The following is a 16290-nucleotide window of genomic DNA, read 5'->3' as shown; positions in this document are numbered from 1 at the left end:
GGGTTTTTCACTGTCAATCCTCTATATAGATTGTATACATCGTAACGTCCATGGTGCAACACATAGCAGTACAGTAGTACAGTACACAAGACTACAGAAAGTGCAAAATATGTCACATTGTGATACGAGTGAGAGACAAATAAGTACATAGAACAAAATACACAGAACACTGAATACACTAGACAATAGATACACAGTGCAGAACAGAACAGTGGTGTGTGGGAAAGCCATTGCAACCATGCAATAACAAATAGACAATAATAAACATACAAAATATTACTGTACCCATTTAAATGATGCCTATGAAATGAATCAGTGCTGAGGGGGTCAGTGGGATTTATTTATTTATTTATTTAGCTTTTACAGTTAAAGCTTGAGAAGCCCTGCCCTACAGAGGAGGCTCAGGTGAGCTGGAAGTGCGCATGTGGCCCCGCCCTTTCTCCTCAGCCCGTCCTCGCGCTAACCTGTACTCAAGACAGGAAGTGAAGAGCTTCGTTCCTGTGTATGAACAGCACGGCTTGGGAAAGTTAACTTGCTTAGGCACAAGTATGCACGCCAAGGCGGAAAGTCATAACGTTGATCGAAAGGATGATAAATAACTAGGGTGACTGGTAACGGGGTTGAGAGGAGTGAAATTTCGGCGCGCGCGGCTGAGTAGCTCGAGCAGATAGACAGACAGCGGGCGTCTCGCGCTGCTACTGCAGCTGTGTGTATGTGAGTGTGCGCGCGCACGCGCGCGACAGAACGCCAGAGCAGTAACTAACGCTAGCCAAGTTGAGTGATTAAACCTATGCTAAGTCACATAACACGGTTTGGGCGACGTTTAAGTATTAAATGTTAGCGTTAAATCTTTGGACGTGACCGATATCGAGGAGTTTGAGTTTCCAGTAAGAGAAGTTTTGGCTCATTTTCGGGGTTTGGCTTTCAAATTTCCCTCCGTTTTGCTGAGTCGGGGGGAGCCGGAGCTAATAGGGCGGCGGGCTAGCACACTCAGGCCGCAGGGGCAGCAACCTCACCGGGCAAACTCTACAGTTTTAGTACAGTGACTCTGTTCAACTAGTTCGTACTTTCGTCAATCTTTCTGGAGCCTTGAATACTTCATTTTTTTGGGATTTGAGTCAATCATGGATCCTCCTAACACTGGAAATTCAGCATCTGCGCCCGCCGCCGGTGCTTCTTCCAAAAGCGGCAAAGACAAAAAACCGAAGAAGACCTACGATGAAGGAGATGGGAAAAAGAAATTTGTGAGTATACTTCACTTTGGAACAAATGTGAGCTGTGAAACTATTTCCTGTAGGTTCTCTGCGCTCCTGCTGAAGCGGATTTGAACTTAGCGAATACCGTTAACGACTAACGACTTGCTTGCTAACTTGCTGTTGTCATTAGAGGTGAATGTGCGGCTTAAACCTTATTATTCACCACGCTAACACGATACAGTAACTAATTATTACTATTAAAGACTGCCACTCTTCAGTCTGTGGACGAAAAGCTTCCAGGCTTTCTCGTACCTGTTAAAAGCGAGTGTTTTTGTTAGGACAGGTTTTGATAGTTGTGTAGAAATCTCTTCTACGTGCCCCGACTTGGCTAATGAGGAAGTAAGCGCTGTGTGTGTGTGTGTGAGAGAGAGAGACAAGTGTGTGTGTGAAGTCTGGGTTTGTTCTCAGATCATGTGGTCAGGATCTCCTAGTACATTTTTGTAACCCTTTCTAGGAAAAATCATATTTCCACTGAACAAGTACATGACTTCTAGAGACATGCGATATGACAACAATATACCATCACGATACATTTCCAACGATAGTATCGCGAGATTTGAGTTTGCTCAACAGCAGAGTCACGTTAAAGCTTTTTCAATAATGCTGTTTCAGCAACAAGTTTAAAATATTATACTGAACAAGGACATGGAAAAGATAATTAATTACCTGGTACACAATTATGTTTAAGTTGCTGACTATTGACAGTTTTGTGATTATTCTCAGACTGAATAATCCTAAAGTGTTTTGGTGCTGTTATTCCCTGAAGAACAGACATAATGTCTATAGTTGCAAAAATGGTCCACTGTTTATTTAGTTAATCCAATTTTAATGACCCAGCTAGCCACTTTATTAAATATAGTTTCTCTACAGTCATAGACAGTGTCCACACTGATATGCACAAGTTTCTCATCCACATTGGCTTTTTGCTTCCTATGTAAAATAGTTTTGTGCTTGCACTGATTAAGTGCCACAAAAATGACTATGAGGTATAACACTATGAGGTCGGTCATGCAGCAGGAAATATACAGTCTTTCGTCCTGCCAGGTGGAATGCAGCATTTATGTTGTACACAGCCGTGTTCAGTTGATAAAACAATGCAAGACAGCACTGAGAGAAGTCAAATTACTTCAGTACTGGGTTTGGATCATGTGACAATAAGGGGATTTTCACAGATTAGTGTTTGCGCCATGTGCACCACAGCACTTTTTTTTTTTTTTAATGCTTTTTTCGATGGTCAAAATCGCCGCTTCATTGTGCATCAGCATTAGAAAAAGAGGTTCACTCTACCACTCTAACGGTTCTTCAGTTTTCCTGCTCAAGGTTGCACTTGAATACAGAGTGCTCTGCCTGGCCTTATTAAAAAATTTCTGCGGTGGATTCATGAGCAGTAAGGCATATGTTGTATTATGGCACCTCTGAAAGAGGGTGTAATAATAAAACAAAGTGAAATTAAATTGCAAACATGTCACATAAAAAAAAAAAAAAATACAGACTCACAGGCTGTCAGTTAATTTACACTGACATATACTCACAACCTGGTGAGCAACCATGATAAAGTTGTAGCACATTTTTGCACCACATTTGAGGGTGGTTTAGTGTGGATGGGAGGCCAAAGCAGTGAAAATAAAACTAAGTTTTTTAAACAATATGCATGCATCCCACCACGAAAGCTAATCATGGTTAAACATTAATATCACAGAGATTTTTTCTTTCTCTGGTTATAGAACAGGGAAGAAAAGATACTGGTGACCCTGAAGTCAGCAGCTTTCTGAACCTGCTTGTCCTTCAGGCAACTATAAATAAAAATTTTCTAGCCCAGAAAAACTGGTAGTCTGCTTGTCCCTGGCACATTTTGAGGCGGAATATCACAGAATAAGTTTGTTTGACTGCCAAGTACGGCTTCTCCAGTAAAATTATCTCATTTTAATATCAGATCTTCCACTTTTAGGCTCACAGGCTGTCAGTTAATTTACACTGATATTGACATTTATTTATTTAACATGCACTTTGGGTAAAAGAGTCTTACAAGTGAGACTTCTTACAGATTCTTGGGTTCAGAGCAAGAGTCTGGCTGTCTGAGGAGGGAAAGACAGGGGGAAGAGATGTAACAATATGACATCGATATCCTGAGAAACTGCTGAAATTGTCACAATCACAGAGCCAACTGACCAGTTGTATGTTTACTCATCGCAACAACTAGCTGGTGTAATGGCTGCAAGATATTGAAGAAAATATGTAAAATCGATTTAAATTACATTTAATTATATATTTAAAAGCCGAAAATGACATGACCAGCAAACATGTTTCATGTTCTTTTGAGGAAAACATTCTGTTATGTGCGTCACCCTAAAACTTTGACCTTTCGTAACTTTTTGAAGTATTAAAATTATTCAGTTATCGTCAGGCCCTTGCGATATACATATCATGGTATTTCCACTTGTGATATTTCAATAATTTCAATATATTGTGCAGCCCTAGCTGATGGGATGGTAAAATCTTTTTTTGTTGTTGTTTTTTTTTTTTGCTTTTACAAATTGCTTTGTTTATTTCTTCTTTTCCTCGTTCTTCTTTAAAAGGCACTGAACTGAAGTTTGAACACTATATTTGAAGTTGCCGCCCGTCCAGTTGACATTCTGCAGGGGTATGAACAATTTGGCTCAGTTTAGCTTAACATCCAGATGCAGACTGAGTCAGTCATAAACCTCCGAGAAGCTCACATTTGTGGTGAATTTTGAGGGAATTCCATTACGTCAGACTCTGGGAGCGGTGAGTCAGGCGTGGCTAAAAATAACAGTTACACCACAGTGTTGAGCCTCTGGATGACAGCGCTCAACTTGTTACACTATCTCCCCATGTCTCCTTCTGAAGAAAACTGATCTTCAGCCAGCAAAAGGTTACCATAGAGTCCCAAACACACCTGGCATTTGACATGGTGTAGTAATGAAACCCATCCTCTCTGGGTTGTAAACATTAGACATGCTCCATCTTTCTGCCTGGTTGTGAAGCAGATGTTTCCTGTGTGGCTAAGCCAGTGGAATACTGGAGAATACTTCCACTTTCTAGTGTGGCTGGGAAAAAAAACACACATGCAGTTTATATTGCAGTTAGCTTTAAACTCTATCCAAAACCCATTTAGCTGTCGTTGCAATGTCAATTTTTTTAACCCTTTGATCTCACTTTTCAGAGACCATAACTCTCTTTACAGATCATTCGTTATACTGAAGGGACAATGTGATGTATTATAGGCCCTGGTGAGGCTGTATAGTTTAGGTTCCTGTCTTTCCAGTTCAATAGAAAATTTCAGTGATCCCCAGTATAAGTTGTAACTGTCAGGTTTTCTCCCAAAAACAAAAGAGCAGGAGCTTCGTTCCTCACTCACCATTTTCCAGCGAAGTTCAGTGTCATGAGATGTTAATGAGAACTCCAACGTGGAAATGGTGGAGATGTTGGTGCAAACACTGGACTCAAGGTTCCAGGATGCAGTGCAGCTATGCTGAGTTATGGCAGAGGCTCGGCTCGGCAACCATCTATGAGATTGACGAGCTTAAAGCTGTTGATGGCAGTATTAGCGTGAAGGTTGAAGCTCCTCCTGATCTGGTTGAGCAGAGTGTACAGATGAAGAGGTGAGAGAGCTGGACAGCCTAAAGGGCTAAAGTGCCTCTGCATCACTCTCTCTAGGTAGAGCTGAACTGAGGGCTAAAATCCACTGGCTGTTAACCAAAGTAAAAACAGACCAACATGTCAGTAATTTCATTTAATTCATTTTCACAGCAAGCTGGTGACCAAAACAGGTTCTTTTGTGTGACGCAAGCCATCCTGCATATCAGGGCCACATTCCATCTGTCAAGGGCTGTAAATCTCAGAAAGCAGAACGTGAAAGTCTGGTGAATGTTTGGATGGCTTTTCAGCAGCTTAGCATTACAGTACAGAATGCTTGTGCAAGATGATAAAGTTATGGGCCAGTCTATTCACTCTTGGACAAAAAAATGGCAAATATTAAGCTTTTAATGTTCTTAACAACAAATCGTTGGTCAGAACAAATGCACTCCTGAGAGCTCCTGTGCCACCATTTGCTCATTTACTTTTGCTGCAGTGAACAGTTTGGGGAAAAGCTAGAAACAAGGAAATTCCCTTATATAGCCTTCTTGTACGCAAAGGTAAAAGCATGATGATGATTAAAATGTCTGATGTAAAATTTAAACTAATACATGTCTGGGTGTACAAAGTTTTCCAAAAATATCTTCTGGGATATTTTTTTTTTTTAAAAGATTAGTCATTATTTGTTTATCCACACATGATGCAGCCCATCAAGGGCCACAAGGATTAATCATTTAAAGAAGTCAAAGGGAAAAGCTATCCCATTCTAAGTTCCTTTATCTATTTGTTTATTCTTGCTAATTTCCTGACCAATGATTTGTTAAGACCACTAAAAGCTTAATATTTTGCCATTTTGGGCTTTGCCCAATTTTATTTGCCTAGGAGTGTAGTTTACACAAGCCAATACACTAGTCTAAGATAATAGAGCTACAAACTGGGTCAAACTTTCACATGTCATTTAAATGTGCATGGCTTGTAATCTGGATATTTGGAAGGGAAAATTGGTTCGAAAGTAAACAAGAGAGCTGTGCATCTTGGCCTGATGTGTTTTTGTCAGCTAATATCTTGTATTACCAGTTGCCTTATGTTTTGTAAGGAGCTGAGCATGTCTGAAATGAAAGTGGTGAGTCTTTACAGGTCGCTGTAGACAGTACAGCTCTTGAGGCTGTAACGGCTGAATGGTAGTGACAGCTGCTGGCACAATTTGACCTCTATGTTTAATTTATTGACCTCATGGATAATGTATTGAGCCATCTTCAAGTTCATGAGTCTTCTGAATGCTAGACATATTGAGGACATATTGTATGGAGTATTATACTGCTCAGAAGCTAAGAAGAGTCCATGTAGTTAAGTTTTTAATGTCAGCACTTCCCTAATGTTGAGTAGCTCATGCTTTGCCTCACTGATGTGGTTATAAGTGGATATAGATTCTGTTGTTTTCACCATCCGTGGATCAGTCACAAATCAGCTTTATACTGGTCATTAATTATACAACAACAAGAAGCGTTGTAGTATTTTGTGCTGAGATAGAAAATATGTTGCTCTCTAGCCCTGTGGTTAACTATAAAACACCCCCAGACTTCACCCTGTGACTGGTCTGCATTGTAGCTAATAGCTGTAGGTTGCGTTTTAGGTCTGATGAGGAAGGGCAATTATGCAAACTTCAACCTTTCCATAAAAAAAATAAAACCATAAACACAGCTGCTCAACTCTATATTTAACGGCTCGGGTTGAGTTTCTAAGGAAATAGTAACATTTCTCCAACACATTTTATTAGAGGGAGCGGCAGAGCCGTATCATTTTAACAAATGGTTAAACAAAGTCGTCTTAATTAATTTTAATCACACAGCAGTCTATGAAGGACTTTTTTCAGGCTCGTCACATCCATTGACAAAACCTTCAGATCCCTAATGCTAGATGTATCTCCATAGTGCTAATAAATTGCTATATTAGTAATAACTACATGAATGTTACTTCAGTGGTCTGCGGTTTCTCTATACACAGGACTGACTGATATGACCATACACTGTCAATATCAATATTCAATTCCATCCTAGTCCACTTTTCTAAGATATTGCTCTGCAAGTTAATGGGTTACAAATGGTATGTTTATAATGCTGAGAACAGTGCTGGGATTGGCCAGAACAGTCTTGTGTTAGCCACAACTTTTAGCGTGTTGTCATCATGAAGACACGCCTGCACATTAATCCATTCTCTGGACTGCATGGTGTGAATGGCCGTACACTAGTAAAGAAGTAACATCAGGTTTTGTGTGTGTGAGTGTGTGAGTGTGTGAGTGTGTGAGTGTGTGAGTGTGTGGGTGTGTGAGTGTGTGTGTGAGAATGAGTGAGAGAGGATTGTATATTGCACTCAATGCAGCGCTGTTTTTTTAAATAGATGTTTGCTTTTTTTAAATCATAGAATTTTAATCAAATATCTTCAGCAGTGCTTTGAGGAACAGTGCTTTGAGGAACACTGCATTAATGGCTGACAGGCACTGTCATTTGAGATGCTCTATTGAATAATGACGCTTATATATGAAAAAATGCACATTTTGGTTATAAAAATGCTTCCGTTCTTGCCCAGTTACTCAGCATTTACTCACCTGCTGGAGTGACTGATCACAGAATGAAAAATCTCAGCCAGTGAGTCCTTCTCTGCATGTGGTAAAACCAGTACTGATACAAGTGTTATGCACGGGTTTTAATAGAGTCTATAGTTATATACGTGGAAATAATTGATAGCATGCACCATCTTTTCTCACACTCATTTGTGGTGCACAGGATAACTGGATAAGAGGATCATCTCATGGCAAACTGGATAAGTACTCAAATTGAACCCAAATCTACTCTTTATTCTGTCCTTTCTTTTTTTCACTCAGCTACATGGTTTGTATTTGAAAGTGAGAACAATTTATAAATAGGCAAAATTGAAAGAAAAAAAAACAAAACAAATGAAAAAATAACCCAGCCCATATAAAATATGGAGAAGCTGTAACTGGATATGATGGAAGTGGTGTTAATTCTATTTTTGTTAACACTGTAACTTGTTCAGTGTGGGTTATTTATTTATTTTTTTTTAACTTCCCATAAATATTTTTGCCTTAGGTAACATGACTACTTGGGCATGGTGTGAGTGAGCTTCGCGTATTGGCTGTGACTGCAGAAATGGATGTGGTTAACCGATTAACAGCGATGCAACTGTTGTACTTCATGCTCAAGATTTACTCCTAGGATTAACTCCTACACCTCGCTCAGAGTTGACCTTTTACAGCACAGTTTTACTCACAGCTTTTAACTAAGATATTTTACGGTCTTAAGTGCACTTCTAAGAGGCTTCTAAGAAATCCTGGCCCGGGTGTGTCTCCTGGCTGAGAGTAGACATGACCAGAGGTCACTGAATAAACCCTGCTTGCTGAGAATCATGTGTATTTCTCCATCCTCTGTCATCTCTAATCCTGTGGATTATAACAGTCTGATGTAAGCAGGTAGTGAGTGTGCAAAGTGAACTTCCTGTGTGACTTTATACTGTTTACAGTACACCAGAGGTCTGCTCTGACTCTCCATAACCTGGACCTCATGCTTCATATGTGGATTACTGAATTGGCTGGAATGCATTGTTGATGATTTGCTATAAGACAGGATTTTTCCATACTTCAAAGCTGTTGTCAGACTTGTTACCATGACTACAAGTCTGTAAGCTCAAACATGCTCAGGAACAGGCCTTTTCACTGCAAACAAGACAAGATTAGACCCATCCCTTACAACCATCATGTGCATGGTGTAAACTATTAAATATATTGTGCAGTTATGAAATCCAAGTCGTGTAATTGCAGTTATACTTAAATTAATTTAAAAAAGTGCTCTTGGTTAAAGCAGTATTCAGCTGGTATTCATACGTCTGTGCTACATAAGTCTCTCTTACTTTTGCAACTGTAAGAGACAGTGGATATTTAAAAAAAAAAAAAAAAAAGGAACTGTGAAAGTGAGCCAGAATTGAGCCATCCTGTCCTTTTGTTTTCTATTGGCTGTTATCACTTGGATCACTTATACCATCTCAGCATGAAGAGAAATGCAGCACTCCCAGAAACATGTTCACTTTTGTGTTCTGTTTTGTCCTTAACAAAAAACATCCATCATGTGAATTTTAATAATTTTATGGCATATCCTTACTAAAAAATTAGCAATGTTGCAGCTCATATTCCACCGTATTCCGTTCATTTTCTATGGAGACTCCTGCTCAGAGGATTGTGGGAGCGAGAGTGATTTGAAGCAGGCGAGGAAAAACTTTTGCAAATGAGAAGCGACTGTTGTTGGGTGATGGTCAGTGATATTGTTTTATGGTGTTGGTTTAGTAATAATTCACAGCCATGGTCAAGCTTCACTCTGGGATCAGTGCAGTGCATGACTGAATGATCATTAATTTAAAAAAAAAAAAAAAAAGATGGAATAGAAAGAAGCAACTGTCCTCTGAAAATATCATATCAAAATATCATAGTGCACTGACTGACAGTCACTTTATATAACCCAGTATAGCAGGTGGAAATTAACTGCGTTGATTTAAATACTTGAATGTGCATTGGGTAGGAAACAAATACACTTATTAAAGGTGCATTCAGAGGGACATAAGTACAGGTGGAACTTTGATAGGTTGTTTTCCAGTCAGATGTGAGAGTAAGCTCATTGGCAGAGATGACGTGGGTGGTGCAGTGTGAAATCTGACATGACTACTTCATGGTTTTGAAGCAGCTGAATGTTTCAGATGCATCTGGGACAGCAGGTTGGAGTTTTTACACACAGTGCCCCAGGCTATGATTTTTACATTCCAGGGCAAAGTTCACACGCCGTTGTTTACTCAGCTCATCCTCGTGTGTTCTGTTCTTTCTTTCTCTAACACATGTTTACATTTTAAACATCATTTTGATTATAGCCTTTGTGATTCTGAGTTCTGACTATTGACATAGAAAACAAACAAGACAATCGACTGGTGTAACATATTGGTTATGTGAAGAATACAATCTGCATTACTGTTAACACGCCAAATCTATGATGTGATTTTCCTATAACAGCACCTTCTGAAGTTTTTTTTTATACCTCTTATAACACAACAGTTTGCAAGTGCTAGCAATTTTTTAATATGTATGCCAGTGTTAGTTAAATGTTGTCCAACATCCATGAAACAACTTAGTTCCTGTCATCACTTATGTCATAGCAGCTATAAACATCCGTTTCCTCACGTGGAGAGCTGCTGTTATAGAAAATTAATCAACACTTTCTGACCAATCAAAACCAAGAGGTAAACAGCACTGTGGCCTAATGCACAGACCTTATCACTTTTAATGCTGCTAGAGTCTCTGTTCAAGCAAATTCAGTAAGAAGTGTGTCAGGATGTAGACAGGATGTTTGTGTAGTTGTGACTTGTGACTAGAAGATGGGAGATCATTGAGGTTTTAACACTTCAACACTGCATTTATAACTAAAGATGGAAACTCTTTTTTTGTTTATTATTTTTTTTGCAAAAGTGCTCTGTGCACTGATCTGTTACCTGAAAGAGTCAGTCCTGGATTTACTTCACTGAGTTGCCTTGTGAGCTGCAGTGATTGCGTCGCTGTACTTCCTTTTCTCAACACTACCAAAGTCGACCAAACTTTTAGCCAAGGATGTGGCTATGATGTTGTCTTTTTAAGTCATTTTTGTTTTATTAAAGTAATTTAAGCTGAGGAAAAAACTGTGCTGTGTCCGTACATATGATCACTAATTACATAAAGACTCAAATAACTGTTTTCCATATGTACTGCTATAATCAGTAATTTAAGTGAACTTTTTGCAAATGAGTAGCTTAATAATAGTTTTTACATATCACCCAGCTCTAGTGAACACATTCAGATATATCTTGTCTACTGTAAATTTAAGGATATTTCGTTTGACCTGCAAATGGTCACACAGAGACTGAATTGTGGTTTTAAATAATGGAAATAGCAATGTTTATTGAGAACAGTCTCAAATCAGGATTTTCAACGTACTCATCGCTTCAGCCCTAAAAAAAAAAAAAGCAAAACAAAAAAAAAAACAGCTGGAATTAAAACAATCTGAGTTTACAACTATGACATTTCATGAAAATAAATGAGATTCATGAGCATGAATGTGTTCAAAGCAGGGAGAGAAAAAATAGGACAAGATCTAAAGGAGGGAGAGAAGAAAAATGATCCTGTTGAGTGTGTTCTTTTCCATTACTGATAAAGTTGGGTGTTGCTTTGTGATTTGGTTAAGTAATTCATAGTGAAGTCAGCTGAAGTTACACAATTACGAAAACTAGTGAATAAAGACGCTGGAAGGAAAGTGAGAGAGTGGAGGGCTGAGATTGTCATGCTGTGGTTGTGTTCTGGTTTTTGTTGCTACTTCCTAGTGATTACAGTTAAAGGTGCAGCCAGGTGGAGAAAACACACACACTTAGACACCAGACAGATTTATATCTCACACTTTCAGCTTTTCTCATACTTGCAAAAACACTTTGTATCCTTTCACATTAGATAGTTTGACGCTCATTTTGAAACGCCTACACGGTAGAGATGGACCAACAAATGGGAAAAGCGGATGTGGATACTAAATTCAGTGAAACACTCACTTTTGTCCTTGTTGTATTTGAGTTTTAATTGAATTTTCTGCATAAGGTGTTTTAAATGAGACTTGTTTACAAAAAAAGGCAAAACAAAAACATGTCTGAAATGAAGTCTCGTGGTCTTGTTTGTGCAGAAGAGTCTGTAGTGACAAGAGGTCTGATGGATTTGTTTGGCTCACTGTGGTTTGTGGATTTGCAGGGAAGTTAGCCGCAGCTGATTTTAATATAGCAGATGTGTGTATGCCACTGAGAACACCTCACCATGGGTCGCCATCACCTGGACCTTCGGAAGTAAGGATTTCGGAAATAGGGATTAAATAAAGATGAATACTTGGGCGGCACAATTAAGTGTGATTTAATTCTAACTTAAGCTTAACCTCCTGAGAGATTTCTGAGCTTAGCTAAAGTTGGCTAAAGCCCTATCTAGACAGGATACGGGTAACTTCCTATTTCACACGTGCTCCTCTGTGATTTTATTTCCGTTCGTATCGGTCATGTCAGTGTTTTTCTCCTTCGTCCTCTGAGAAAAGTACCGTCTGAATTCACGTGTCCATGCTTGCATGCATGTCCATGATTTTCTATGCAATTGTCTCCTCATGTTGGAACATAGATGTTTGACTGTTGCTACTTGCCACATTCAGTCTCGTATCGCGCATGTCAGCGTTCCTCTCCCAGATACTAAACACTTCCAAAGTTGCAAAATGAAAAATGGATGTGTCTCGTATACATCATGATTCTAGTTTTACTGTATTTTCAATTTGTTGCTGGAACTTTGGTTTGCCCCAAACTGAAATAAGAGCCAGCATCTCTTCTCTGGTCCAGTTCATCTTCAAATGTTCAGATGCCGTTTTTTTGAATGGCGCGTGATCATGTGACCATGTAATGCAAACATCAGGGCTCCTGGAAAATACTACCTGCTAGACACTCACTCCTCCTGTGGTAATTTTATTGCTGTAATGATGCGAGAGTTTTATCACTGAGGAGACATGTACAAAATGTGTTACAGATATTTTTTGACATACAGACGTCCCCCTGATAAACTAATCCAATCCAAACAGGGCATAAGTGGAGTTAAGTTTCCATGATGTCTAACCAAACAGTGTGTGCTCAGGCTTGAGTAAAAACAGGACACGACTGGAGATAAAGACACTTTCAATCATGTTTGTGTTTATATTCTGCATTTTAAACATGTATTCAATTAATTTGATTAAGCAGTATTATTGTTCATATTATATATGAGTTACATATTTGAATGAATAATGCAATGTATAACCAAAATAAAGCAGTTTCTTGTAAATATAAAGTAATAAAAAGCACTAAACTATTTAGATCCAATAAATGTAATCAATAATAAAGATACCAGTAGTAAGCAAAATAATTATGTTTAGCATTTTAACCTTTATCCTCTGGTCCTGTGTGCTGAAGCTGATTTGCTCATTCCAGTCCTGCTGATTAATACGTCGACATGGCGCTGTGATTCAGAAGAATTTGCCCGCACCAGTGTGAGTGAGGAGTGAGTAGTGCGGTAAAGGGACAGAGAAAGGTGTGGAAGAAGGGTGGGGTTTAACTCTCACAGATTCCAGTGAATTTTGTGTCATGTTTTTCCTCAAGTGTATGTCTTGGAGTTTGTTTAGTGCTTTTCAGGTTCTGAGTGTTTCTCAGTGTGTTTTGTTTGTTTTTCTATCCTTCACCTCTGTATACTGTGTCATGACTCTGGGCAGCTTTAGTACAAGCTCTTGTTACAGAGGCGCAGCCTGATGGACAAGCCGGTTCTCTCTCCTGCTCTAACGCATCGGCTGAGGTTAGACAGATCTCAGCTTTCTGTGCAGCTCAACGCGCGCACACACACACACACACACACACACTCACACACACACAGATATGCTCAGATGTGCTCTTCTGTATTGATATTAGGGATGTGAAACTTTAAGATTCAATGCAATTTTGATTCACGGTGCCACAAAAACGTGCATCACAAAGTATCTTGATTCTATACACGACAGCTTTTTATCTATCTGTCTATCTATCTATCTATCTATCTATTTTATTTTCTTGTGTGACCATTTATTACTTTCAATGCATAAAGTGCTGTAAAAGTGAAACCCTGCGTTTTCAACGTCACAGAGGCATGAATACTTTGCACTGAAATGTGTAATTGACCTGGTAATTCATTTAGCACTTTTTGGGAATTCCATAGACTTTAGCAGCAGAAGACCTCCAACTCCAGATGGAAATGTGAGAAGTGATTTCACATGATTGCGTGATGGTCTAGACAGTGGCCAAAAATAAGTTTTATTTTTATTTATTTTTATTTTTTTAAATTGACTGATTATTGAGGTCTGTGCATTGATGATGTGTGTTTAGAGAGAGAATTGTGATGCATCTAATAATCTTTTTTTTTTTTTTTTCTTTTTTTTTTTTTTTTTTTTTTTCTTACCTCTAACTGACATTGCTCAACTCTCATCAAAACCTTAACAGTGAGTAGGATTGATGTTGAACCAACTGGCCTGTCAGAAATATAATGAAAATAGCTGTTTTTTGGAAATTATCTTTGCTTCTTCCATCCTGATTTCATTATTAATGATCTACCGAAACGAATCCAATTTTCTTTTATTGCTTTAAATTGACCTCAGGCTTTTCTGAGCCGCAGTTTAATCGTTTTAGCTTTTATTAAAGCACAATTACCACAATTAAACAGTTGATTAATTCTTCGATTTTGTTGCCCTGGTACACTCTTTCCGCTCTGTTCTTCCAGTCTTCAGGTGACTTTTTGCCATGCGTGAAAGACTTTATCACTAAGCAACACGTTTCTGGTTCAGTTCCAAGTGAAAGCCTCATTTTTGTGTAAATATTCCACTCAGCAGAGACAGAGTGAGAGAGCAAGAGAGGAGGAGGCATCGATCACCGTAACCTTTTAACCCCACAACTTTGTTGCTTTGGTTTTCTTTTATTCAGTGTTTGCTGCTTGTTGGAATTAATAGCTGAATATTTTTCTGGTTGGTCTTAATGGCTGAAATTTCTGTTTTCCGTAAATGCAGTGTTTATAACCGTTTATGTAGCTCATCTAATCCCTTAATCAGGAACGGACAACTCTGCTAGAATGATGTTTTTTGAGTCTAGCTAGCATCTTTATTTTTGCTTTAAGTGGTGTTTGTTTGTTGTTGTTGTTTTTTTTTTTTTTATATGAATGCGATGTAATGTTATTTCTGAAAGGACGAATGTTTTGTGTTGTGTGTGTACATACATGTCCATGTAGAGGTGTTACCATGTATTCACTGGACAGGTAGCTCCTGCACTAAAAAAAACCCACTGAGGCGGCTCAGACAGGATTAATGAGGCAGGATGTGAATGGGGTGTACACACACACACACTCACACACACGCACACACACACATGCACTGTCCTCAGGTTCAAATGTTAGTTATAGAGAGGTCCGAAAGAAACAGAAGAATTGTGATTCATCTGTATATGTAGCTTTAAACTATGTTGAGTAATATGATATAAATAGTGTAATAAATGCTCACAATACTCCATATTCTCCAGTATTACTCAGTACTGTGTTGGACGAGCCCAAGCGCCTGTGACAAGCAGACAAGGTTTTGTATCCTTGCTATGCATTTTTCGTAGTTTCCATTAAACAAAAATGGAAAAAAAAAAAAATGCCACCACCTGCTGCACCACACGCATCTGCCAAGACATCATCTTGTTAATAGTAGGATTTGTATATTGTGTAAAAGCTTGCAGGTGATTATGTCAGAATCAGGAACACGAAAAATAAGTTGTGAAGCAGTCATATATGCAGTGAAACATACTGAGAAAAAATAAGGACCCTATCTCGAATGATAATTTTTATGAGTGATGCAGGAACATCACAGCTCATAACCGAAACTTTGGCCAACATCCTGATGACTTTTTGTTGAGGGCACAAACATAATATACTACTTTAGTCACTTTGTTAGCAGAGACTAATGATATAGCTGCACAGAGTCGTCCTGTCCATGGGAATTCAGTTTGTTTCACGTGCATGTAACTAGCTGGCCGTACGTTATTACATTACATCAGCCTTGTCAATTAGGTTTCTGGGCAAACAGAAATATGAGACCGGACAGCACACTGGGGTTTTTACTTGCCCGGTGAGCTAGCTAATGAATTTATGAATTTTTTTTTTTTTAAACTCCTGCACAACAATTAGCTGATTGGATATTTCATTTGTCTTTTTCCTTAACTAAATAATAAAAAAATATGATTCCGTAGTTACAGGCTTTTTTAATTGTGACACTGCTGTTTTTCAGGCTTTCTGTTACAGAACATAATACTTAGGTTTGTTATCATGAATCAAACTTCATGTTCATTCACTCACTCAGTTTGTTTGTGTTTTGATGCCAGAAATGGTTTTTCATATTTTTTGTATGTTTGTGGGTAAAATCAGTGGCATTCAGACAGTTCTGCAGTATTGTGACTATGGCTAAAAAAGTTTGAGAGTAATGTGCTGTACAGTTCTTTTTGTAAGCCGAAGGTTGCTCCCCTGCTGTATTTTTGCCGCCCCTATTTATAGAACCATTACAACTCATGCATGTCAGCCCAAACTACAGGAAATTGCCCTTCACTTGGATTTTTATTCTCTCTCTTTGGCTCTTTCTCACTCTCTCTGTCGTACTCGCGTCCCTGTTGTGCCATAAACATGTTCTCATTACCTGTCTGCTCCAGATGCCAGTTTCCCCTGATTCTTTTTCAGCCCCCTCCTTGTATTTTCTGCCTTACTACCACAACAGATAAAGCGATGGAGGGAGGGCAAGGAGGCAGAAATGTAGTGTTCAGT

At 38.8% G+C, this 16290-nt stretch overlaps 1 protein-coding gene across 2 annotated transcripts in view; it reads left to right on the top strand.

Annotated features, from left to right (window-relative positions):
- The first annotated feature begins 412 nt into the window (after positions 1-412).
- LOC113529703 (protein diaphanous homolog 1) overlaps positions 413-16290 on the top strand; it is a 67424-nt gene continuing 51546 nt past the window's right edge. Inside the window, exon 1 of one of the 2 annotated variants that reach the window (XM_053237206.1) lies at positions 413-1244. In XM_053237206.1, coding sequence (XP_053093181.1) covers positions 1125-1244 — 120 coding nt within the window. In that variant the 5' untranslated portion in view covers positions 413-1124. The remainder of the gene's footprint in view (positions 1245-16290) is intronic. The other variant, XM_053237205.1, reaches the window with a different exon arrangement.

The sequence above is a fragment of the Pangasianodon hypophthalmus genome, chromosome 9 (genome assembly GCF_027358585.1).
Source record: "Pangasianodon hypophthalmus isolate fPanHyp1 chromosome 9, fPanHyp1.pri, whole genome shotgun sequence".
NCBI classification, from domain to species: Eukaryota; Metazoa; Chordata; class Actinopteri; order Siluriformes; family Pangasiidae; genus Pangasianodon; species Pangasianodon hypophthalmus.
Note: the sequence above shows the minus strand (reverse complement) of the source record. Positions and strands in the feature narration are given on the sequence as shown.